The 26,969-nt window shown below is 37.9% G+C and overlaps 1 protein-coding gene across 2 annotated transcripts in view; it reads left to right on the top strand.

The window, feature by feature from the left end:
- The window catches only part of LRRC28 (leucine rich repeat containing 28), a 213,246-nt gene that overhangs the window by 101,914 nt on the left and 84,363 nt on the right, over positions 1-26,969 (top strand). For both annotated transcript variants that reach the window (XM_058294635.2, XM_058294636.2), the window contains exon 6: positions 17,321-17,527. In XM_058294635.2, the coding sequence (XP_058150618.1) occupies positions 17,321-17,527 (207 nt within the window). The remainder of the gene's footprint in view (positions 1-17,320; positions 17,528-26,969) is intronic.

Genomic DNA, 26,969 nt, shown 5'->3' with positions numbered 1-26,969 from the left:
ATGAAAAGGCATGCTAGAATAATGGATGATTGGATAGAGGATTGGAATTGCATTGAAGTCTTAGAGCAATTGACATCTTAAGAATATTTAATTTCCTTTTTTTAAAAGATTTATTTATTTATTTCTCTCCCTCCTCCCCCACATTGTCTGCTCTCTGTGTCTATTAGCTGTGGGTTCTTCTGTGTCTTTGTGTCTTCTAGTCTTCTCTTTAGGTGACACTAGGAACCAATCCTGGGACCTTCCAGAGTGGGAGAGAGATGCTCAATCTCTTGCACCACCTCAGCTCCCTGGTCTGCTGCATCTCTTATTGTCTCTCCTCTGTGTCTCTTTTTGTTGTGTCATCTTCCTGCACCAGCTCTCCCCTAGGGCCAGCTTGCTGCACAGGCCAGCACTCCTATGCACACCAGCACTCCTGCATGGGCCAGCTTGCCATGTGGGCCAGCTTGCCTTCACCAGGAGGCCCTGGGAATCGAACCCTGGACCTCCCATGTGGTAGACAGGAGCCTAATTGCTTGAGCTACATCCACTTCCCTTGAATTTCTTAATCCATGAACATGGTATATTTAAAATTTTAAAAATTGGTTTTTTTAAATTTTTATCAAATTTTTGTTATATAGTTTTCAATGTAGGTAGGTGTCTTACACATCTTACATGAAATTGATAACCTATGTGTTTTGTATTTTTGTAAAAAGAAGAACATTCTTACATTTATACTATTAACCATAGTCTGCATCCATCACCAGAATCACTGTTATACATTCTCTAGATTATTCTCTAGTTTCCTTTCAATTGACCTTTACATCCACAGACTACCCCTTTCAGCCACAATCACATTTATAAATCAGCAGTGTTAGTTGTACTGACTATAATGTGTTACTCTCTTAGTCAGCCAAAGGAGTGCTGATACAAAGTACCAGAAATCTGTTAGCTTTTATAAAGGGTATTAATTTAGGGTAGAAGCTTACAGTTACCAGGTCATAAAGCATAAGTTAACTTCCCTCACCAATGCCGACATCTGCAAGTGTACAAGCTTCCTCTTCCTCTTAAGGCTCTGTGGTCCCAGCTGTAGGCTGAGATAAGTCTCATCTCTCTCCCCGGGCACGTTTCTTTTTAGGATCAGCCCCTCTGCTCTCTCCACAAGGCCAGCTGTAAACTATCAGGCAGACGACTCCTCTCTCTTACCTGGGCCCCTGCCATGCTTAATGGAGCCTTCTCTCATTCCTCATGTATCTGCTTTGTGTATTTACTTCCCAAGGCCCTAGCATTAAAACTCCAACTGTCTCCTCTGCCATGCCATTTTCTCTGTGAGTCCCTGCCCCTTTGGGGACTACTGACATAGCCCAATCAAAGCCTTAATCATAATCTAATCAAGTAAAAGTATAACTAACCCAGAGGAACAGGTCAGTTTACAAACATAATCAGTATTTCTTTTTGGAATTCATCAATAATATCAAAATGCCACAGTTACCATCAACTCTCCTCATTTCCACACGTCTGTAATAAATCTTACTAAAATTTCTACATACATTAAGCATTATCTCCCATTCTCAACCCACGTTCTATCTCCTATACTCTAAAGTTTACCTCCATTGATTTATTCATTATATTAGCTCATATTAGTGAGATCATACAATGTTTGTCCTTTTGTGTCTGGCTTTGTTTTGTATTTTTGAAATCTATTGAAAACGGTATTTTAAAATTTCATTTTCCAATTTTGCTTTAATTTTTACCTAACTAATTTTAGTTTTTAACACAGTATTATATTGAGTTGGCATGATATTTGGTCTTTAACTTATATTTTTCTTATTACCTATATAGTTGAACTTCTTTTCATATATTATTAGCATGGCTCTTTTCAGACTGAGTTTGAGTCTATATGGTAAACTTCGATAGGTGTAAGCTCTTTGGGGTGCTCAGTATTTATTTATGAGCATAAAGGAGTTTTGAGAATTACAAACATAATCAATACCTCTTTTTGGAATTTGTAAACAATATCAAACTGCCACAATGCCTGTCTCCCAATACTCAACTTTCATCATGTTAGACATAACAGATGTATGACTAATGCATTCCTATTTGTTTTAATGATAAAAGCTACATCAACAAAACTACTTATTTTCATAATTTACATTAGAATGTTGTGCAGCTATGAAAGCCAAAAATTGGGAATAAATATTGAGTTTCTGCCATGTATTGTTGCATTATATAAGATATTTCTTGTAATCATATCATTAATTTCTTGAGGTAGGTGTTATCCTATCGTTTTTTCAGATATTTTTTTTTTACCAGCAAACCATTGATCTAAGTTGAATAAGTAGCCCAGAGTTACACAGTTGATAAGTAACAAGATTATGGTTTAACCTATCTCTACATACCAGAGTATGCACCTTCCATAGTCCAATTCAGAGAAAGAAAATGAATATAAAAGAGACTTTTGTACATAGAATAAAATTTGGCCTTGAAATATTGTCTTTTCTTTCTTTGTATGCTCTCCCTAGTTTGTGTGCTGTGAAACTCAAATTAGAGCTGTTTTTAGTGGTACCAGAAAAACCCAGGGCTTGAAAATAGCAAGCCTTGATATTGACTCTCTGTGGTCACTGGCTGGACATGGAGTGGGTGGCTTCCTTCCCATTCTCATTTAAATTTTAGGTTAGGTCAGTGTGTACCAGCAGACAAAGATGATTTAAAGGGGATTTACTGTTTTTTCTTTTGAAATTGACACTCTGTTATTTTTATGCTTGGTCTAAGAAATTACTAGGTAGCAATAATGAAATTGTTTTTAGGACACTCTGTAAGTAGCTGAAGTTTTAAGGTGTTGGCTATATTTAGCATAAAAGTAAATAATGCAAACACTGGGAAGTTAGGATTATTACAGGCACACTAAGAAAATAAGTTGTACAAACTATTTACTTCCAGGGTAGAGGGGAAGAAAGATGGAAGTGGTGTGATGACAGGGAGATCACCTAAACAAAGTAGGATTCTACTAGATTCCAAAAACAATGCATTGTAATTCTACATCAGTAATACTACATTAATCCAAGGTAACATAGCAATACATATTTTTGAAGGTATCAATAAGGTTAAATGTATTAATGGTAAAATTAATTATCCAGAATTTTATTAAAAAGTAACAAAATAAAACAAGAAAAGTACAAGTAAACAGTGTTTAAAGTTCTGATTTTATTAGAAATTAATATTAAACTAATCAGATTGTGTGAATTTATACCAAGAATAATTTTCTGTTATTTTTAATGTTCAGATAATCAATAAAAGGAATTTTTAAATTTTGCTTTAATATACATACACGTTTTTGTTTTGTTTTTTTAGGAAGAGTTTTATTTTTGAAAATAATTTTTATTTTTTATTTTTTATTTTTAACTTATAGGAAAATTCACTCTTTCTGTGCATGATCACAATCAAGATATAAAAGTATTCAAAAACCCCTAAAATCCCTCCCTTCTCCACCTCCCAGCTCCTGGCAACTACTATTCTATTTTCTGTTTCTATAGTTTGTCTTTTCCAGAATGTCATGTGAATGGAATCATACAGTATATAGCTGTTCAAATCTCGTTCATTTAGCATAATATGTATGTTTTTATATGCATCCATAGATTATTCCTTTTTATTGCTGAGTAGTGTTCTCTTGTTTGAGGATATGATGCTTTTATTCCCATGTATTTTATTTTGGTGTGATTGTGAAAGGGGTTATTTTCTTAATTTCATTTTTGTATTGTTTGTTCTGTTATACAAAAATACCTTAGATTTTTAAATCTTGATCTTGTATCCTTGTGACCTTGTTAATCTCATTTATTAGTCGAGTAGTTTTTTTGTGGATTTCTTGGTGTTTCCTACTAAGGATCATGTCACCTGTGAATAAAGAAAAGTTCACGTTTTGTTCTGTAATCTTGATACATTTTTGTTGCCTTATTATGTTTGCTAGGACCTCCAGTACAATGTTGAATAGCAACAGAGAGCAGACATCCTTGTTTTGTTCCTGATTTTAAGGGGTAAAGCATTCAATCTGTCATAATTAAATATTATTTTAACTCTAGGTTTTTTGTAAACACTCATTATTTGGTGGAGGAAATGTTCTTCTATTCCTACTTTGTTGAGGGTTTTTATCATGAACAGGTTTTAGATTTTGTCAAATACTTTTTCTGCATCTATTGAAATGATCATGTGATATTTGTTCTTCTCTGAACATCATGTATTGCATTGACTGATTTTCAGATATTTAAATAATATTCCTGGGATAAATGCCACTTCTTCATGGAGTGTAGTCATTTTGTGTGTGTGTTGCCAGCTTTGGTTTAATACTTTGTTAAGGATTTTTTTTCCTTGATTTTCTCCTCAGCTTGCTCATCACTAGTGTATAGAAACACTGTTGATTTTTGCATGTTGATCTTGTATCCTGCCACCTTTCTGAACTAATTTATTAGCTCTAATAGCTTTGTTGTAGATATTTCAGAATTTTCTAAATATAGGCTCATGTCATCTGTGAATAGTGATTTTTTCATTTTTTAAAAAAGATTTATTTATTTATTTCTCTCTCTCTCTCCCACCCCTCCCACCCCCTGCCCCCAGTTGTCTGCTCTCTGTGTCCATTCGCTGTGTGTTCTTCTATTCTTGTTTTCGCTTCTATTCTTGTCAGCGGCCGGGAAATCTGCGTCTCTTTTTGTTGCGTCATCTTGTTGCATCTGCTCTTCGTGTGTGTGGCACCACCCCTGGGCAGGCTGGACTTTCTTTCGCGCTGGGCGGCAATCCTTACGGGACGCACTCCTTGCGTGTGGGGCTCCCCTCCACGGGGGATACCCCTGTGTGGCAGTGCACTCCTTGTGCGCATCAACACTGTGTGTGGGCCAGCTCCACATGGGTCAAGGAGGTCCTGGGTTTGAACCGCGGACCTCCCATGTGGTAGGCGGACGCCCTAACCACTGGGCCAAGTCTGCCTCCCGATAGTGAGAGTTTTATTTCTTCTTTTCCATTTTGGATGCCTTTTATTTCTTTTTTTGCCTAATTTCTCTAGCTAGAACTTCTAGCACAATGTTGAATAACAGTGATGATGGTGGTATCCTTGTCTTGTTCCTGATCTTACAGGGAAAACTTTCAACCTCTCCCCATTGACTACAATGTTGGCCATGGGATTTTCATAGATGCTTTTTATTATGTTGAGGACCTTTCCTTTTATAGCTATCATTTGAAGTGTTTTTATCGAGAAAGAATCCTGGATTTTGTCAAATGCCTTTTCTGAACCAATCAAGATGATCATGTTTTTGTTTTCCCTTCAATTTGTTAATATGACATATTGCATTAACTGATTTTCTTATTTTGAGCCACCCTTGCATACCAGAAATAAAGCTACTTGATCATGGTGTATAATTCTTTTAATATGCTGTTGGATTCTATCTGCAAGTGTTTTGTTGAGAATTTTTACATCAATGTTCATAGAGATTGGTCTGTAATTTTCTTTTCTTGTATCTTTATCTAGCTTTGGTATTAGGGTGATGTTGGCTTTATTAAAAGTGTTGGCTGATTTTCCCGCCTTTTCAATTTTTTGTAAGAGTTTAAACAATATTAAAATTAATTATTCTTGAAATGTTTGGTAGAATTCACCTGTGAAGCTATCTGGTCCTGGGCTTTTCTTCCTTGGAAAATTTTTGATGACTGATGGAATCTCTTTACTTGCGATTGGTTTATTGAGTTCCAGTATTTCTTTTAGAGTCAACTTAGGTTGTTTGTGCATTTCCAGGAATTTGTCCATTTCATCTAAGTTGCTACAGTTTCTCATAATATCCTCATATGATCCTTTTTATTGTGAGGTCAGTTGTAATGCCCCGCCTCTTATTCCTCATTTTATTTATTTGCATCTTCTTTCTTTTTTTCTTTGTTAGTCTAAATAAGGGTTTGTTGATTTTACTGATGTTCTTAAAGAACCAGCTTTTGGTTTTATTGTTTTCCTCTATTGTTTTTGTTTGTTTGTTCCCAATTTCATTTCTTTCTGCTCTAATCTTTATTTCTTTCTTTCTGTTTGCTTTGGGATTGGCTTTGCTGTTTGTTTGTTTTTTCCTAGTCTCTCCTAAGATGGTCAGTTAGGTCTTTGATTTTAGCTTTTCTTTTTTAATATAGGTCTTCAGGGCTTTAAATTTCTCTCTCAGCACTGCCGTCACAGTATCCCATAAGTTTTGATAAGTTGTGTTCTTGTTTTCATTCATCTTGAGGTATCTACTAATTCCCATGCAGTTTCCCTTGCAATTTCTTCTTTGACCCACTGATTGGGAGTATGTTGTTTAGCCTCCATATATTTATGAATTTCTCCCTTTCCCACCTGTATGTCTGTCACATCTAGCTTGTTTATCATATTGTTCAAGTTCTCTGTTTCCTTGTTCATCTTCTGTCTAGATGTTCTGTCTATTGACGTGAGTGATGTGTTGAGGTCTCCAACTATTATTATAGAGATAGATGTCTATTTTTCCTTTCAGTTTTGCCAGAGTTTGCCTCATGTATTTTATGTATTTTGGGGTACCCTGGTTAGATGCATAGATATTTATAACTGTTACGCCTTCCTGGTAGATTGTCATTTTTATTAATATGTAAGGACCTTCTGCATCTCATCACGTTTTTGCATGTCTGTTTTGTCTGACACCAGTATAGCTACCCCTGCTCTCTTTTGGTTACTGTTTGTGTGGAATATCTTTCCCAACCTTCACTTTTAGTCTGTTTGCATTCTTGGGTCTAAGGTGAGTCTCCTGCAGACAGCATATGGATGGTTTATGTTTCCTTATCCATTTGTCACCCTATATCTTTTGATTGGGGAGTTTAATCCATCAGCATTCAGTGTTATTACTGTAAAGGCATTACTTACTTCAACGATTTTATCCTTAGATTTTCATGTCATATCTTATTTTTGTCTGTCTTTTTACCTTTTTGGTACCCTTTCTGTTAGTCTTCACTTATACACTCTCCTCCAAGTATCCCTCTTTTGTCTTTTCTTTTCTGGCTGTAGAACTTCCTTTAGTGTTAGCCTGCAGAGCTGGATTCTTCTTTATGGATATGTTAGTCAGCCAAAGGAGTGCTGATGTAAAATACCAGAAATCAGTTGGTTTTTATAAAGTGTATTTATTTGGAGTGGGAGCTTACAGATACCAGGCCATAAAGTACTTTCCTTACCAAAATGTATTTTCACATGTTGGAGCAAGATGGCTGCTAACGCCTGTGAGGGTTCAGGTTTCCTGGGTTCCTCCCTTCCAGTATCTTGCTTCTCTTTGGGTTCAGGGTTCCTTTCTTCCTGGGGCTTCAGCTTAAGGCTTCAGTATCAGACTCCAAAATCAAAACTCCAACATCAAAAACCCTTAACTCTGTCCTTTGCCATGCCTCTTATCTGTGAGTCCCCACCCACCAAATGGTGGGGACTCAAAGCCCTACTGGCACAAGAGGTTTACATAATTACTTAATCAAGTATACCTATGAATCCAATACAATCTAATATGGCCAGAGGGAAAGACCAGTTTACAAACATAATTCAATATTTCTTTTTAGAATTCATCAGTAATATCAAACTGCTACACTCCACCCTCTGAATTCCAAAAAGACATTATAATATACAAAAAAAACACCCTTAAATCACTTACAATGCAAGTACTTAATCATATCACAATCAATTTAAAGAAATACAGTTGTCTTGGGGCAAAGTCCTGTCTGCTATACCTCTGAAACTTATAAAACAATTCATCTACTTCCAATACACAAATGGACAAAGGATAAACATTTTCATTACAGTAAGAAGAAATTTGGAGGGAAACAAGAATGAACATTTCTCTACAGTTCAGTAGACCTGCAGGGAATCCTCTGTTTGATTTCAAAGCCTGGGAGTTATTCTTAAGAAGATGTTTTCTTCTCCTTGGAGCCGTGTGGTGACTCACCCTTTCCACCTGCTTGTCCAATGGCCATTTTCTTGGTTCCACCCTCATCAAGCATCTGGGTGTCAACTGACTCCAGACCTCTCCCTCCAAGAGTGTTGGGGTGATTGCCACACCTTACCCAATCTTTGGGCTAGAGTCTTAACCCCCCCCAGTACAATAATGTGAAGACAACATTCCCCCTAATTTTGGCATACACGCTTAACCCGCTCAGAGCAATGTGTTGACCACCTGGCCTTCCCTAACCTTTGGGAGACAGGTCCTCTCCTCTCAGCCCTGAGGGATGCTGACCTTAACTGCCATAATCCCTGGGGAATGTGCTCCACCCTCTCTGTACCCTGGGGCCTCAAAACTCTCCCAGGACATCAGGCAGGAGCATCCACCCTCTTCAACTGCTGGGGCAAATTCACCCTCTCTGTACACATAGGTGGGGTTCTTCTCTTGGCCCAAGATGATGTCTTAATTCCAAATCTCAGCTTTCATGATTTTCCTCTTAAAGCTGTTTCTCCTTCAGTCTTTCCTTTCCATGTCCCTTTTATTCCAAGCTAAATATACTTCTGTTCATACGGCTCTCTCAAAAAATCTGTTGGTTTAATATGCAAGAAGCAGGGGTCCAAGCTATCAGACAGTAACACTTTCCACTTTCTGAGATAACTGCATTTTCAATCCTCATTTACAAGTTCCAGATTTAGTTAAATCCTCCAATGGGGTACTCTCATCTGGAAGCTTGATTTCCAGAGGCTTGGAATTTCCAGAATTAGTTTTTGTTTTCTTTGTGCCTGTCAGTTCTGTCCTCAGTATGTCTTTCTCTTCTAGCATTTTGCTATAAGCTGCGAGCAGAAGCCAAGCCTCATTCTCCAGGTTTACTTTGGAAATTTCTTCAGCTAAATGCCCATGCTCGCCATTTTCAAATTCTGCCTTCCATAAGACACCATAAGTTAATCTTGCTAAGTTCTCTGCAACTTTAAAACATGGATCGCCTTTCCTCTAGTTTCCAATAATAGTTTTATCACTTACTTCTAAAGCATCATATAAAGAGTCTTTACCATCCATATTGCTATCAACAGTCTCTTCAAAGCAATCTAGGCCTTTTCCATCAAGCATCCACAATTCCTCCAAAAAATACCCCTTACCTATTTATAAAACCATTCCAGCATTTTGGTAATTGCAAAAGCACTTCCTCACTCCTCGGTACCAAATTCTGTATTAGTCAGCCAAAGGGGTGATTCAAAATACCAGAAATTGCTTGGTTTTTATAAAGGGTATTTATTTGGGGTAGGAGCTTACAGATACCAAGCCATTAAGCATAAGTTACTTCCCTCACCAAAGTCTATTTTCACATGTTGGAGCAAGATAGCTGCCAACTCCTGTGAGGGTTCAGGCTTCCTGGGTTCCTCCCTTTCGGAGTCTTGCTTCTTTCTGTGTTTAGGGTTCCTCCCTTCCTGGGGCTTCAGCATCGAATTCCAACATCAAAACTCCAACATCAAAACCCCTTAACTCTGTCCTTTGCCATGCCTTTTACCTGTGAGTGACTTGGCGCCCTCCTGGCACAAGAAGTTTACATAATTACTTAATCAAGTAAACCTGTGAATCCAGTACAATCTGATATGGCCAGAGGAAAAGATCAGTTTACAAACATAATACAATATTTCTTTGTGGAATTCATCAATAATATCAAACTGATAAAATGAACTTTCTTAGTTTCTGTTTATCTGTAAATATGTTAAATTCGCCATTGTATTTGAAGGACAGTTTTGCCAGATAAAGAGTTCTTGGCTGGCAGTTTTTTCTCTTTCAGTATTATACCACTGCCTTCTTGCTCCATGGTTTTTGAAGATGAATCTGCACCTTAGTCTCACTGTATGTCCCTTATATGTGATGTTTTGCTTCTCTCTGCCACTTTCAGAATTTTCTCTTCATCTTTGGCATTTGGCATTCTGAATATTATGTATCTTGGGGTAGATCTATTTGGATTTGTTCTAATTAGAGTACACTGTGCTTCTTGGACACATATTCATGTCTTTCATGAGCATTGGAAAATTTTCAGTGATTATTTTCTCAAATACTCTTTCTGCCCCCTTTCCCTTCTGGAACTGGCATGACGCATATGTTGTTGTGCTTCATGCTGTAATTCCACTCCCTGAGCCCTTGCTCAAATTTTTCCATTCTTTTATCTCTCTCTTTTCAGTTGTAGCTGCTCTATCCTCTATGTCACTGATTCTTTTTTCCATGATTTCACATCTGCTGTTATATGCCTCTGGTGTATTTTAATCTTACTAATTGTGTCTTTTATTCCCATAAACTCTATTAATTATTTTTCTATCCAGATTTCTCTTGGTGCTTGCCCCATGTCTTACTAATGTCTTTTATTTCTTTAGCCATGTTGTCCTTCAACTCCATGATTTGATTTGGGAAATTTGTATGGACCTCTTCAGGTCTGCATTTCATCTGGAGCTTTGGTTTGTTCCTTTGCCTAAGTTATATCTTCTGTTTTCTTAGTATGGCTTGTAATTTTTTGTTGATGTTTAGGCATCTGATTATGATGCTGTGTTTACTCTGATATTCAAATTCTCTCTCTTGCCTAGGGATTTACTGTTCAGTAGCTGTGTGCTGCCGTTCTTCTTTGAATCTTGATTCAACTTGTTCTAGATTTTAGGGTTCCCCCTCTTTAACTGCTCAATCCAGGGCTACAGGACCCAGTAATGGGGTATGGGTTGATTTCCAAGAGCCTTGGAGAGGGGGTAGTAAAGGCACCTGATTGCCTCTTTTTTTAACTTATTCGTTTATTCATTCATTCATTCATTCATTCATTCATTCATTCATTCATTCCTCTGGTCTGCCAACAGATGGCATTCTTCGGCAGACCTCACAGCTCAGCCCCAGATGCTGAGAGGGATGCATTCACTGTAACCCCTCCTGGCCAGACAGTGCAGGAGCAATGTCCTCAGGGTGGGCCAAGGCTTACAAACAAACTTTCTCAGAAGCTGTTCTCCTTCTTTGGCCAGCTACACCCTCTCTCCCTTTGTTTTCTCATCAACCAGCCCAGAGCTGTAGGAGGGTATTTGAGAAGACAAATTATCTTTAGCTCCCTGCTGGCTCTCAGGGTAAACAATGTCACAGCCCCACCTGGCCTGGAAGTGTGCAATCCCTCCAGCACAGCAAACCAGGTTCGCTGGCCACAGTCTGAATTTGCTATAGTCTGTGTCCCTTCCTCTCTCCTCTTGTGGGGAAGAGCACCCCTGCAACTCCCTCAGTCCTAAGTCACCTGCCAGGGGTCTGATAACCTAGTGTTATTTGCTCTCAGGATGGGCAAATGGGCACCAGCTGCTGCTGCAGCTTTATTCACGGGAGATTTCTAGCCAGCCCATATGCCTTTCCTTTGCCCCTCTCTCTTCTGGGTGGTATCTAACCTTCCACTGGTGTCCTAAGCCCCAGAGCAGCCCTCCAGACAGTCTCTGCCCATCCTCTCTTTTTCTGGGAGAGATATGATCCCTCTGCCTCTTATTCCACCATTAGATGAGGATCTGTTAGAATTCTTGCAATTATGTTTGTGAGGAGTATTGGTCCCTACATCTTGTGATGTTTTTGTGTAGCTGTAGTATCAGGATAATGCTGGCCTCATAGAATGAGTTGGGAAGTTTTTCCTCTATTTTCTGAAAGAGTTCATGAAAAATTTATATTATTTCTTCTTTAAATATTTGATAGAATTAACCTGTAGATGGACCTGCACACTTCTTTTAAATTACCAATTTAGTTTTTTTACTTGTCTCATATTCACATTTTAAATTTCTTCTTGAATTAAAGTCAGTTCTTTGTGTCTTTCTAGGAATATGCTAATTTCCTCTAAATTGTCTAATCTGTTGAAGTATATTTACTCATAATATTCCCATCTCATCCTTTTAATTTCTGTAAGTTAATAGTGATGTGTCCCATCTTTTGTCCCCAGTTTTGGTAATTTTTGTCTTATTTTTTTAAATCATTCTAACTAAAGATTTGTTAATTATGTTGATATTTTTAAAGAGCCAAGTTTGGTTTCCTTGATTTTTCTCTGTTGTTTTTCCATATTCTCTTTCATTGAGAAAGAAGCTGCTGGTTATTTGTAGTCTGTCCTTCAATACTAGAACTATTGGACTGCCAACAGGGTAGGGTGATGGGAACCACCTCAGGTTAAGCATGCCACAGGTTTCTATTGTGGGTGCTGAAATGGTTGCTTTTGAAAATTTTGCATAGTTTTTGTGTACACAGATTATTGAAAGCAACCATTTTAGCACCTTAGAAATTGACCAAAGGCTTTCAACATACAGAGAAGCAGTTATTCATAAAAAATTGCTGAACTTCAAATAAGAGTAGAAACCTCTCACACACTTTGGACCCTTTTGCTTATTCCTGCCTGATATTTTGCTCTCCAGTTCCCTTCCTGTTTTTAGTGTTTAAAGTTAAAATCTTCGATAAAGTTTGCCTGTTGCTTTCTGCAAATGTGCCTTCCAGTGGTTGTGCTTAGCAAATAATATTCCAAATTTATTTTTTAAGTAACGATGTCATATATAGTCTTAATGTGTGGCCTGTTACAAAATGGTCATGAAAATTACTCTTAATTCAGTGAACCTGAGAAGCTATTTAATTTTCTCTCTCTCTTTACGCAGTATTTTTGTAGTATGACAGAATCATTCATTTTCCAAAAATTTTATATATGGTTTTGTGGTGGGTTGAATTGTTACAAGGTTTGGACATGTTTTTAGTCTTGGTCTGCATTCTGATGGACCCATTGTAAATAAGATCTCTTGAAGATGTTACTTCAGTTAAATTGTGGCCCAACTGAATCAGGTTGTGCTTTAATATTGATTACTGGACATCTTTATAAGCAGAATGAAATTCAATATTGGAGAGAGAAAGCCACTGGAAATAGCCGGAAGTAAATTGAACCTGAAGGAGAAAGAAGATGCCGCAGTGTGCACTATCATGTGACAGAAAAGCCAAGGGCTGAGGATTACTGGCAGCTAAGAATGCCACAATCTTCTGGGAGAGAGCATTGCTTTGCTGACACCTCAATTTTGGATTTCTCCATGCCTCAAAACTGTGAGCCAATAAAATTCTCTTTGTTTAAGCCAACCCACTGTATTTGTTTAGCAGCCAAGAAACAAGAGTCTTTTCAACTCATTATTTTAATTGGAATAAAATTTGTAACAAATGAAAGGGCCTACATAGTAAGCTACTTAGAAAAAATGTCCTTTTATTGCATGTGTTCATTTAATATAGGCAGTCCTGCATGTTTCAAATTTAATAAAATAATATATTCTTTAATTTATCACATATAGGAAGCAAGAAATCACAGCTTCTTTTCTCCATTCCCATTGCCCAGTAACTTGGCCTTTGATACTGACATTCTGTGTTTTCCCTTTCTTTGTCAAAGTTTTATTATGCGTGCATACCTGCTTAAGCAAAATATAAATATTGATCTGTTGTCACCAGTATAAAAATACTGGTAATCATCACATTATGGAAAATTTTAATGGATAATTATACATTATTTCTTCGTTTCACAGTACAGCAAGGCAAAGCCCAGTTAAAATGGAGAACAATTCCAGGCCTTATTATTTGTGCAGCCATGTCAAAACTTTTTTTTTTTGGGGGGGGGGCGTATGTAATTATTTTTTGAAATAATGATGAGAGTAATTTATTTTCAGAAGTATTGCTAAATTTTAATATTCTGCAAAAAAATAAATTTTTAGTGTTGGCATCGCTATAATTAGAGTAAAATGATCTAGAAACTTTAAAATTAATTTTGACTTTTCTCTTATTTCATTATTTTCCAAACTTAAGCCTACTGTCTTAGTTTCCCAGAGCTGCTATGATAAATACTGCACAGTGGATTGGCTTAAACAAGCTTTTATTGTCTCACGGTATTGAAGGCTAGAAGTCCAGCATCAAGGTACTGGCAGGGATTGCTTTCTCCCAAAGTCAATAGTGATCTGGTGATTATAGTTCTTTTTTACGTGGTAATCTCCTCTCTCCTCTCTGGCTTTTACTTCTAGCCTCTAGCTTCTTTCTGTGGCTTTATCTGACTTTGAATTTCTTCTCTTTATATGTCCTAGAGTCATAAGGATTAAGACCCACCATGGTTCACTTTGGCCACAGCTTAACTAATTATAACATCTTCAGAAGGTCCTATTTATAAATGGGTTCATGCCACAAGAATGCAGATTAAAGTTTGAAGGGCACATGATTTAATCCCCAACAGCTACTTTATGCTTGTCTTAAATTATTTCTGGAATTTACCTTCAAATTCTATCACACTGCCTCTGTTCTAGTCAAATGTCTAATTTTCTTAGCTTAGAATCTCCTTCCATTTCATTGTCTTTTGCATTCTTACCAGTTGAACCTTTCCAAAAGAGCCCTTTTATCCTTCAAGAATCTTCAGGAGATGTCATATTCTCACTACAAGACTATGTATTCTCAATTCAAGAGAAGTCCAGGCTTTTCTAGCCAGTTTTCATCATCATCCATATCTCTTCCATGCCAATGTATTGAACTTATTTTCTGCTCGTCTCCCTTTTTGGTGTCCTTGGCACTTGTTGGACCCCAGTGTACATGATTGTATAAAAAATTTTCACTTCCATTCCTTTCCTCATGCTTTTAACCTCCAACCCCTGCTAGGAATAGCGGGTCCATTTTCCTTTTGATCTACTCATCTTAACCCTATCAATATCCCATCTCCTTCAATAAATCTTATTTCTCCAACGCTCATGTAACTCTTCTTTCTCTGAGCTCCTGTCCCACATTATCTTTTCTAAGTATATGCTTCTTGATGGCAGAGACTTGGCACCTGACCCCTATTCTGTGTGGCTGACTGGTTACACTTCTGTCCCATTTCACTCCTAAAATCACTTTATGTAATGGTAGGTAAGAAAGAGTCCTTATTTTTTTTTCTTTTTCTTCACCTCTTAAACTTTATTATTCTTCTCCCAATTTCCTCATCCCCATGTACCCCAAATCAGAAGCGATTTTTAAAAAATTTTTTTAGTGAAATAGACAGGCAGACATATCTAGTTAGATGGAATAATGTGCTAATTGAGCCAGGGAGGAAATTTTCTTCCATGTAAGTCAGGTAGATTCACAGAAAATAAAACTCCTGTTCCAAGTCACAGGCTATACACTGAATCCTTCCTAACCTTCATATGTTTTTTGTTCAGTGTTGGGGAAATTGGGCAATAGAGTGTGAACTTCCTAGCAAAAAGTTCTTGTAAATATTAGAGAAATAAAAAATTAATGTGTTTTACACTAATATTACTTGCGTAAAGAAAAATTTCTTAAAAATGCACCTGTTAACAATGAGTCTAATTCCTTGGTTGTCTGCCCTGCATATAGTGTCTAGTTGTCTCAAGAGCCCTCAGGAGCCCTAGTGATTAAGGCACTATTTATTGTGGCAGTCAGTGAACTCCTGCTGAGACATGCTTAAACATAACCTCTGGAATGACCTCCCAACTCACGTTGAAATTTCTCAACCATAAAAACTCATTTGTTTTTTACTATTTTTCCCTTTTGGTTAAGGTCTTTTTCCAGATGCATTGCTAGTCAATGCTTGGTAATAAATGTAAAAACCTGTCTTAGCTTGTGGGCAGTACAAAAGTAGACGATGGGCTAAAATTAGCTCATGGGCAGTGGTTTGAAGACCCTTAGTCTATATCAGTAAGAATCTAATCTGTTTAATTGGGCATCCAAGAGGGCAGAAGACTTTATTCTCCAGTTGAGAAGACATTGCTAATAGTATCCCAGGGCCTGAGCAAACTAGAATGTTCCCAAAGGGAAGTCAAGTGGAGAAAACATAGGAACCCTCACACTAAGAGGACTGACTTGAGTAATGGAGTAAGGAATAGCTAGAGAAGGCTGAGCGCTTACATCATGGAGGTCTTCGATATTTGAGTGGCCATGATGCGGAAGAAGTAGACTTGTCCTGTATGGTGCTTACAGTAGAATCTTGAGTGCACTGGGTGTCCTGAGACATAGTAATATCCTTCCCCTGCTCACAGATGCTTAATGGTGATGTTCCTTGAAAAACAGTCATTTAGTATATTACAAGGATATAATTATATTCACCATGGAACAGATTACAATTACAGACCTCAATGCTGAGGCAATATTGGAGTCAGTGGAATTAACATGTATCTTTCATAGACTAAGTACATTTTGAGTGAGTTTTTTAAAAGAAGCCAAATGGTTGGATAATATCTAAAAATTATTCCTCATTGGTTGGAAGAGGATGTGGCTCAAGTGATAGGGCTTCTGCCTACCATATGGGAGGACCCAGGTTCGATCCCTGGAGCCTCCTGGTGGAAAAGAAAAAGAGAAGTGTACCCACACAGTGAGCCAGTGACCACATGGTGAACCAGTGCCTGCGCAAGTGAATCATGCAGCAAGATGATGATACAACAAAAGAGAGACAAAGGGGAAAGTCAAGGTGAAATACAGCAGAGACCAGGAACTGAGGTGGCACAATTGACAGGAAACCTTTCTCCACATCAAAAGGTCCCCAGGATCTAATCCCAGTGAATCCTAGAGGAGAAAAAACGAGAAGAGAAGATAAAAAAAGAAATAGATGCAGAAGATTACGAAGCAAATGGACAAGACAGCAGAAATAGCAGAGTAGGGGGAGGGAAGGGGGATATAAATAAATAAAAACTTAAAAAAAAATTATTCCTCATGATTTTGTTTTATTATTATAATCTTTATCATGAAATCTTCCAAAAGCATTTTTCTTAGTCCAGAATTCTTTCATTTAGTTCATTTGACAAATGCACTTAGATACTATAATTTTTGTGTTTTTTGTTGTTTGTTTTGATTTTTGTGTATGTGTGTTTTGTTGTTTATCTTATTTTGTTTTGTTTAGGAGGTACCAAGAATTGAACCCAGGACCTCGTACATGGGAAGCAGTGCTCAACCATTTGAGCTATATCTGCTCTCCAGATACTATAATTTATATTTTAAAATTCCCTATTCTCTACTTAAATAGAGGGTACAGTACAAAAGTATCAAAAATCAAGGACCATAAAGTGATTATAATCATTCTTTTCTTACCCTAACTACAACTTTTGATTCACCAAAAAGAAACAAGCCATATTAACAGACTTCCCGTTCAAATTCACCTTTTGCGTCTCTCCAGTCTCCTCATTCCCATTCTCTATGCCAGTGCTTTTCTCCATTTAAGAAATTCTGACTGATAAATTTCAAAATACCTACCTAGGTTGCATACTAGATCAAAATCCTGTTCTTTAGCATTCAGATCTTTGGAAATAGTTGTAGCTACTGATTTTATTTGGTTGAACTGTTACAGTATTGACTCATTTTGTATATTTACTTCATTAAATTAATCAAGATATGATTTATCTTAATTTTGATTTTGGTTGTAGAGGTTGGCGATTTGAAGGAGCTACAGACACTAGACATTTCTACCAATCGTTTGCTAACTTTACCCGAGAGGCTTCACCTGTGCCTTTCTCTGCAGTACCTAACTGTGGACCGAAATCGTCTGTGGTGTGTACCGCGTCACCTTTGCCAGCTTCCCAGCCTCAACGAGCTCTCCATGGCTGGAAACCGTCTAACATTCTTGCCACTTGGTAAGTGATCATTTTTATATGGTAAAGCAAAACAGCCAAAGGATTGAATGGAAAGCATTTGTTTTCTTTGCTTAAAAAAGATTAGTTAAGTTCCATCTTTGTTTATCTTGTATATTGGTGCACTAAATCCATTTTTGCAATGATCAAAGCTTCATTCCCATTTAATGAATAAAGTTTATTTCATTTAGGGATTGCACATTCTTTTAAAAAAAGCATCTGTGTTAAAAATGTGTAGAGACAAAACTTATCAGATTTATAATTTGTAGAAGAAACTAAACATATTTGTATATATATGAATGTATATATAACTATAAACTTGACAGTATTGAGCATTATGAAAGAATAGCTACTATTACAGTTATATCTGTTTAGATGTTCTCTTCTAGGTAAAAAAAAAAATTGGTATTGGGTATCCTAATTGATGTTGTCAAGTAACAAGACTACAAAAGTTTAAAGATTTTAATAATTGGCTGAAACTTCATGCTGAGCAAGAAATAACACCTTAACTAATAAATAACCCATTATCCACTGCAGATGTCTGTAGCTGGCCTTTTTGCGCATATTATAGGTCAAAGAACATAGACCTTTAAGAAAACAATACATTTATTTTCACTGAGAATTGAATTATTTTGTTAACTTAAAAGAAATAAAAGAGCTATTAAAAAATTAAAAATATGAAGCCCTGTAGAACCCTAAATTGTCACAATAAGCATCATATAATTTTACTCATAAAAGCATTTTTTAATGAATAATTTATCTCTGAGGGCAATGAAGTGAATAATTTACTAGTCCTTGAAAGGAAATATTTTCCAACATAATGCAGGGCACATATTATTTTCAATTTGAAATTTTTTCAAGGAAACTTTAAAATATTGTGATACATTAACACCCATTTGGGTAATAATAAATCATTATCAAATTTAAGGAGATTACTTTTCTGTAAATATAATTAAATTCCATACTCAAAATTTCAAGAGCAAGATACATTTCTAAGGAATCAAAGCTTTATTTCATTGAAGTGGATTTGGCCCAACGGATAGGGCATTCGCCTATCACATGGGAGGTCCACAGTTCAAACCCTGGGCCTCCTTGACCCATGTGATGAGCTGGCCCACACTCAGTGCTAGTGCACACAAGGAGTGCCATGCCATGCAGTGGTGTCCCCCACATAGGGGAGCCCCATGCGCAAGGAGTGTGCCCTTTAAGGAGGGCTGCCCTGCGCGGAAAAAGTGCAGCCTACCCAGGAATGGTGCTGCATACATGGAGAGCTGATGTAGCAAGGATGACACAACAAAACGAGACACAGATCCAGGTGCCACTGACAAGAATACAAGTGGACACAGAAGAACACACAGCAAATGGACATAGAGCAGACAACTGGGGGGTGGGAGGAGTAAAGGGAGAAAAATAAATAAAAAATAAATCTTTTTTTAAAAAAAAGCTTTATTTCAAGTGAGAAAAATATCAAATCTAAAAAGATTTAAAAAATAAATGAACCTGCTGCACTCACCCATGGGTTATAGACAAGCACCAAGTTTCAAACTCTGGAGATCCAGGTTCTAGCTTATTTCTACTGTTTGACAATGAGTGACCTTGAATACATCACCTAAACCTCTCTGGGTTCATTTTCCTTATCTGTAAACCAGACAATACTGTTTATCCTGCTTACCTTTGACTTATTTTGAAGTTGAATAAGAAACTATGAAAAGTATAAAGCATTATATAGAAATATATATATATGTATATAAATGCAAATGCTTCTCACCTGAGAAGGCTCAATTTGAGGATTACTATATTCTAAAAAATTTTTTACCTTTATTACATTCAGGAACCTCCACCCCACCCACCCCCACCATAGTAACCATCAAAACTTTCCTTTACCACTTCCTACGGGCTGTGACCTGTACCAATGCTGACTCCCTGTCTATTGATTGCTAGGGTGGTTCAGTCAATGCCGATAATAAATGAAGGAAGGAAAGGAGAGACAAAGGGGAGGGAAAAGGAAAAGGTGTGGTTTGCTCTGTGTGGTGTACAGGATTTTATTGTATGGATGCATAAAAAATTATGTCTAATCCATATTGCTGCTGAAACCAGCTATAGTTTCAACAAAGACTTTGTCTCCTCAAAATATGACAAAAACAATTGTGATGAGGAATCAAAGAAGAAACTTTCTAATGAAGGTAAAAAAGTGGTTTGATTGCTTAGAAGGAGAACTTATTGGCATAACATCAGAGTTAAGGGTTAAAGCTGCAAATTCCAGTATAAGCATTGCTTAACTTAGCAAGGTTTGACTTAGAGGTGTCACCAGAAACAGATTAATTTGTTTAATTTGGGGTTGCATATTCTTATTCCTATTCTATTATTATAGACGATATGTGTAAGAAAGAGTGTTTCCTCTTCATTGACAGTAATATTTTATGTATACTACTGCAACTATTAGAAAGAACACTAATAGCATCATTCTTTTAGTACCTAATGTTTGGTTGCATATCCCATTAAGCATTGTACCCACAGCTCTAATTTAATGATTACAAAACCTTATGGTGGGAAGCGGACTTGGCCCAGTGGTTAGGGCATCCGTCTACCACATGGGAGGTCCGCGGTTCAAATCCTGGGCCTCCTATCCCATGTGGAGCTGGCCCACGCACAGTGCTGATGCGCTCAAGGAGTGCCCTGCCACGCAGGGGTGTCCCTTCCGTAGGGGAGCCCCACGTGCAAGGAGTGCGCCCCGTAAGAAGAGCCACCCAGCACAAAAGAAAGTGCAGCCTGCCCAGGAATGGCACCGCACACGCAGAGAGCTGACACAACAAGATGATGCAACAAAAAGAAACACAGATTCCCCTGCCGCTGACAGCAACAGAAGTGGACAAAAAAGAAGACGCAGCAAATAGACACAGAGAATAGACAACTGGGGTAGGGGCGGGGGTGGGGGAAGGGGAGAGAAATAAATAAATAAATAAATCTTTAAAAAAAAAAAACCTTATGGTGAAACTAATGGTTATAAAATCTATTGACAAATTCCGGGTTGTCAGATGAGGAAATTGAGGCTCAGTGAAGTTAAGTCACCTGCCCAGAATCACAGCTAGTAAGAAAGAGTTGAGTTCCAGACTCTTTGATTCTATACCTCACATTCTTTCTACTGTGAATTGCTGTGTCCATTTTGCAGCATAGTCTCTCTGCGAGGAGCCTCCATTTGGGAATAAGGTTGAGCTTATTATGTCTTACATCTTATCTTTCTAGTTGTGGTGTGGTTAACCTCTAGTGTTAAGTTTGGCGCTGCCATTTTTGAGTTCACATATGCCTGTGGACACTCTACTTACCCTCATTCCCAATCTATCTGCCTATTTGCTTAGTACCTACCCTTTCTGTGTATCCCTCAGCTCCATCTTGCCTGCCAGAGTCTGAGCCACAATGCTATTCTCATGTCTGATAAACAAATATTCTCTTATCAGAATGCCCATCTCATTTGAGACCCTTATTAGCTTCCTAGGACTGCTATAACAAAGTACCACAAACCATGTGGCTTAAAACAACAGAAATTTATTCTCTCACAAATTTTGAAGGCTAAAAGTCAAACTCAAGGTGTTCGTAGGACCTTGCTTCTTTCAAAGGCTCCAAGGGAGGATACTTCCTTGCCTCTTCTGGCTTCTGGTAGCCCCAGCATTCCTTGGCTTGTGGCAGCATAACTCCAATCCCTGCTTCCAGAGTCACATGTCCATCTTCACTCTGTGTTTATTCTCTGTGTCCAAATATTCCTCTTCTTATAAGGACACCAGTCATATTGCATTACTTCTGTAAAGGCCCTATTTCCAAATAAGGTCACAATAACAAGTACTGGAGGTTAGGATATGAACATTCCTTTGGGGGGGATACAGTTCAACCCACAACAAGACCTCTAGCTCTGCTTAGAATCTCACATGTAATTGGAGTTGTTCAAATGAGATGAATCTGGTTTACTAGTCTTTAGTCTCTGGAACCTGTCTTGCGTCCCACTAGTTTCCACGTCCCTCTTGTTTGTTCATGCTATCTTACTGTAGCTGCCCCAGCCCTGCCTCTTCATTCCCCTGTAGTTGCAGCGCATTCCTGCCTGGTGTCCTGGCAGTGAGTATAGGAAGGTGAGTGTGTGCTGTGGCTGCTGTGGCATTGGGAGAAGAGATGGAAGCCATTCCAGTAGGAAGGACCCTGACAACTCTTCATAATGGTGCCAAGGAGTGACATTGTGTCTCCTGAAAAAGGCTTGCATTATTGGGTAGCCCAGCTTCAGTGGCTGCTGCAAGGTAGAGGTGGGATAGAAATAGTTGTTGGGTGAAGGATGAGATCTGCTCGTGCCCTTGGTGCCCCTAAGTTATTTACTGGGCATATTCTGCCTGCATTGTGCTAAATGATGATGTCACTAAGGAAATGGGTATCTTCTCATTAGTACTCAATTTTTAGTGGTGAGTAAAACCTTACAGAATAATTTCTCTCTCCAGCTTTTTTGTCACCCTCCAAAGCCTTGCTCTATGTCAGGAGAATTTTTCCTTGGTAAACTTATTAATTTGGTGTCAAAGAGCATTAGAGGCCAGAGCTACCCCAACTTGTGAATAAATATTTACAGGGGTCCATGCTGGGTTCTGAATAGCATCTCATGATAGTCAAAGTAACCATACTTCCCAAGCCTGGGACTGTGGACAGCCCAGGAAATGGAAGCAGCTTTCACACTACTCTGGGCACCTTCCTGGGCTTGCTGTTTTGTGAAATGCTCTGGTTCCCTCTGAGTCTCAGGTCCAACTTCGGCAGCCTCTCTGGCTTTCTCTCCCCCATCTGCCAGGAGTGATCGAACTGCCCTGGGGATGTGTTCCACTTTAGTATAGGAAGAAATACAATCAAGAGGTGAGATGACTATTGCCAGTAAGAAAGAGACAGGCTGCCTGAAGCAGTGCTCTTCCCTGGTTTTGATGCCTGGATTCTTTGAGGACCTCAGGAGCAATGGGCCAGGGAGTAGATCGCGGATGGTCTTTCTACTGTGTGCATATTGGATATTCTTTACAAAGAAATGGATGAGACAACCAGAGAGCAGCAATGTGAGGTTGTCAAAGAAAGATTCAGGAAATTGGAGACAGAAAATCTGTGAAGATGAAGATGATGAAGCTGACAGAAATTTAGCATTCTCCTCAGTCTTTTTTTTTTTTTTTTTGACACCAAGAAGGTAGGTTAAGGGAACAATTAAGTCTTTAGGAAGAAAATAATTGAGTCCATAAGCTGTCCTTCTATGGAGCTTATGCTTTTTGAAGGCTTTCCCTGTACTCCTTCCTGATAAGCCAAAGCCGTCTAGTGCTAAAAGTATCCAGGAGAGAGTCAAGTTAAGCATGTCTCTGCTGGGCCTGCCTTCCTTGGAGATCAGAACTGTTCTTGGAAACTTAGCAAGTAGGGGTGCCTCTTTAGAGTAGTTTGGAGATAGCTGCATACACACACACACACACATGCACAACTGAAGTTTTCAAGTTTTTGAAGGACCCTAGGTTTTAGCCATGATTCCACCAGCATAATATAGGAACGTGAAGGTTTTACAAAATAGGTGCTGTAATGTCTCTGCCTGAGGTGGGGATCTTACTTTGGGAAGTCACTTACTGAATTCAGTTTCTTGCTAAAGACATTTGACTTAGGAGAAAAGCAGTTTTCTGTGAGGCCTCTTATAGGAATGTCAGATTATGGCCTTTTCCAAAAGCAGTTACATGTAATTTTTATTTAGAGATAAACAGTTTTCATAGGTGAGCCACATCTGCTTCCCTAAGCAGGCAGACTCTTGACTCAGGCATACCTTTAAATCCCAGCTCTACTATTTAATAGCTGTGTGATCTTGGACCTAGGAAGGTTATTTAATTTAAGTCTCTCAGTAACAGGAGAATATTGATACCTATGTAATAGTACTATTGTGAAAATTAAATAAGGTCCATTTAAGATACTGTATCACTCCTAAATATTACATAGCACCAAATAAGAATTTCACTAGATTGTAAGAAAGAGTAGGTGCTCTGTGTGTGTTTTCATTTTATACCCCAAACATCTAGCACAGTGCCTGGCCCACTGCTTGTAATCATTTCTTTGTAACCTGAACTGTACAACAGAAATAGAGATGCTGAAGCATATTTAACCCCACAGCAGAGGAAGCCCTTTGGTCATTTGAATTCATTAAAATCAATTTATTTCCATTCAACAGTTGATGATTTACTGTGTATAAAGCTTCTTATTAAATTATAATTCACTGTGAAGTATTATTTTATAAAACCTTAATAGATCAGAAGTAATATAACTGTGTAAAAGATTTAATGAACTCTCTCTCTGTATGTTTATATATGTATGCATTTTAAAAAAGCTAGTACTTGGAAAAGAGTTCCTGAAAAAGTGGTTGAAGTGTTCTCTCTGTAAAAGACATCATGTAGGTTATTTTAAATTAGTTTTAAAGATTATTTTGGGGGAAGCAGTTGTGGCTCAACTGATAGGTGTCCACCTACCATATGGAAGGTCCAGGGTTCAATACCCAGGGCCTCCTGACCCGTGTGGTGAGCTGCCGCATGCAAGGAGTGCCGTGCCATGCAGGTGTGTCCCTTCTGTAGGAGTGCCCCACGCACAAGGAGTATGCTCTGCAAGGAGAGCTGCCCCACCCAAAAAAAGCAGCACAGTTTCCCAGTGCCAAATGACAAGAATGCAAGCAAACACAGAGGAACACACAGTGAATGGACACAGAAAGCAGACAACGGGCGGGGGGGGGGGGGGGGTGTTAAAATAAATCTTTGAGAAAAAGAGATTATTTTGGAATTCACCATAAATTACTCTGAATTCATTGTGAAGAAATCCCTATTTTATAGTAATTAAGAAATGCTGTCATTATGACTGATACCTCTGACTTACTGAATGAACTACGATAATAACTGTAATATTGATAGAGCATTCCAAACAACCCAGTTTAGTCTTTTGCCTTGATGTTGTGGTTTATGGTATTGCACTGTCATTTGGTTGAAGACAATATGTCATTCACCTTTTGATAAAATAAATGAGTTTTTCAGACTGGTCAGTGTGCAGTCAACAAAGGTCCTATTCTGTTCTGGCCCACACCGTCGCGCTGTCTTGCTTTCCCAGGACGACTAAGAGCAACAGCCTAGACACAGGAGCATTTTGTTCCATCTTCCGCCGTATGTACTGCATATGCCAGAGTCTTGGGGTTAAAAAAAAAGGAGTTGGAGTTTGTGTAGGACTCCTAGCTTTTGCTAATTTCTAAGCAAAAATGCTTTGATCTGTTGAGCCTGGTCAGGGTGGGGGGCAGGGAACATTGTAGACACAATACCCCACTTTTAAAAAGCCACATGAAAAAGTTCTCTGTTCTTCTAGCCTCTATGCAGATGGAAGGCTTCCTTGCTTTATAAAGTTCACCAGCTGAGTAGCTTTTTTTTATCCTGAGAACTTTAAACTATTATTGCGTGGTATATAAATTACAAGGTATTGATATATTAATAGAAAGAAGAAAACAAATCACCTCAGTTAATAGATGAACGGTCTCTTCTAAAGTTACTTATTGAGCCAAAATTTTCTGTTGTAAGAGTATAAGAAATATCTCAAAGCTTTTTCACACTGAAAATACTCTTTTTTCAGTCTCATTATGATTAAAATGCCATTCCATTGTGTTCGGGGGTTTTGCTGGCAAACTGCTTTCTGGCTGAGAGCAGGCTCTCATGAATGTATCACAGCAAGGCCTCTACAAGCCTGTGACCTTGCCCAGCTTCTGGATGTCTCAGTCTTTCCAGCAGGCTTTGCTGTGTCAACTAAAGGAACAGAGTTACCCAATTCTCTCTTTATAATCCTGTTCTCTGTTTTGTGTTATTTTTGTATTCAGAAGAGGGAGGTAAAAGACGAAGATGTATTGAGCACTACTTGTTATGCCAGAAATCAAGCTTGACATTTTAATGTTTGTTTAGTCTTTGTAACAATTCTTTAAGTATCATTATTCCCTTTTGTAAAGGGGGAAACAGGCTTAGAGGGGTTAATTTGCCATGGGGTACGAAGCAACAAGTGGTACTGTGAGGATTTAGCCCCAGTTTTGTCTCACTCCAAAGCCTACTACACCATGTAATTTCAGCACTGCATTTTCCCACTCTATATCAGATTTGTTGTCTGGAAAGATTAAGTGTCTGTATTAAATTCTCATATCTGTGAGGTATTGTGCTGGCTAATGTACAATAGATTTGAACATGGGGGGGGTCCCTGATTTCTTTCAGCTTCAGGATAAAATAGTTCATACCATTATGGACATATATGAAAACTTTAAATCCCCAGACAAAGTGGTCAGGAGGCGCAAACAAAATTCTTTGAAATATTGACAACCTAAGATAAGATCTAAACCAGGTAGCATTTTTAAATCATTGACTCTTCATTATTTTCTCTAAAACTATAGCAAAGAAGACTAAACTATATAAGAAGTAGCAAGTACCAACGTTTATTTAACTTTGAATTATGGCCTTTACAAGTAACCTCATTTCATTTTAACAAATCCTTTTTGTGGTATACAAGAGAAGAGAAGTGCTTCCTCTGTTATATACCATTTTGTGTCGTTGGCTTGAGGGGGTCAATCACCATCCTTAGAGGCTTTGGCCACCAACTCTTGGTATTGTTTGCTGCATGCCAAAGGAAGTTTTTCTTAATTGGCCTTCTACTGTAGTCCATACTTCCAAGTAGATCTCTTAATAATAGTGATAGTAACAACTGCTAGGGAGATGGCTGGTGAAGACAGCATGTCAAGAATGCTAAGAATTCTGTCTGAGGATTATAAACTTTGTTAGTAATTCCCACTGAATCTGAAGGACAGTATTATTTTCCCCATTTTACCGATTTGAAAACTAAAAGCACACATGTAGTAAGTGGCAGAACCAGAATTCAAATCCGAGTTGTCTGACTCCAAGTTTGTGTTCTACTCCCTTTAATTAGTGTCCAGCACTCCTTATCACAGTCTAAACTCAAGTAAAAAATCTTTTCTTGGCTCCCTTTGGCTCTGAAAAGCTAAGCAGAGACCAAAGCTCATTTTTATTCTATCAATGTAGTTTCATTAAAAAAAGAAAAAAAATTCTGTAACGTTCTGTATACCTTTATAGTCTGCAGAATTTTTTTCCCTTTAACTGTCTTTATCTTGAAATAATTTTATACTAACAGGACAGTTGCAAAAATAATACAGAACCCATACAGAGAACTCCAAATGCGGAACACCCCATACTCAGATCCACCAATTTTAACTTCAAATTTCCTTTTGTGATTACAGGATTTGTATGGGTATCAGAGAATTTTAGAGAAGTACTAAAGAAGTTTAGAATAGGAATTCTTATTGTAATTTTGAAGGCTTTTCAGTTACAGGTGGATTCTAACATTTCAATCTATATTTTTCCATCTATGTTTTAAAAAATTTATAGTCTTGTAC

The sequence above is a fragment of the Dasypus novemcinctus genome, chromosome 3 (genome assembly GCF_030445035.2).
Source record: "Dasypus novemcinctus isolate mDasNov1 chromosome 3, mDasNov1.1.hap2, whole genome shotgun sequence".
Lineage (NCBI taxonomy): Eukaryota > Metazoa > Chordata > Mammalia > Cingulata > Dasypodidae > Dasypus > Dasypus novemcinctus.
Note: the sequence above shows the minus strand (reverse complement) of the source record. Positions and strands in the feature narration are given on the sequence as shown.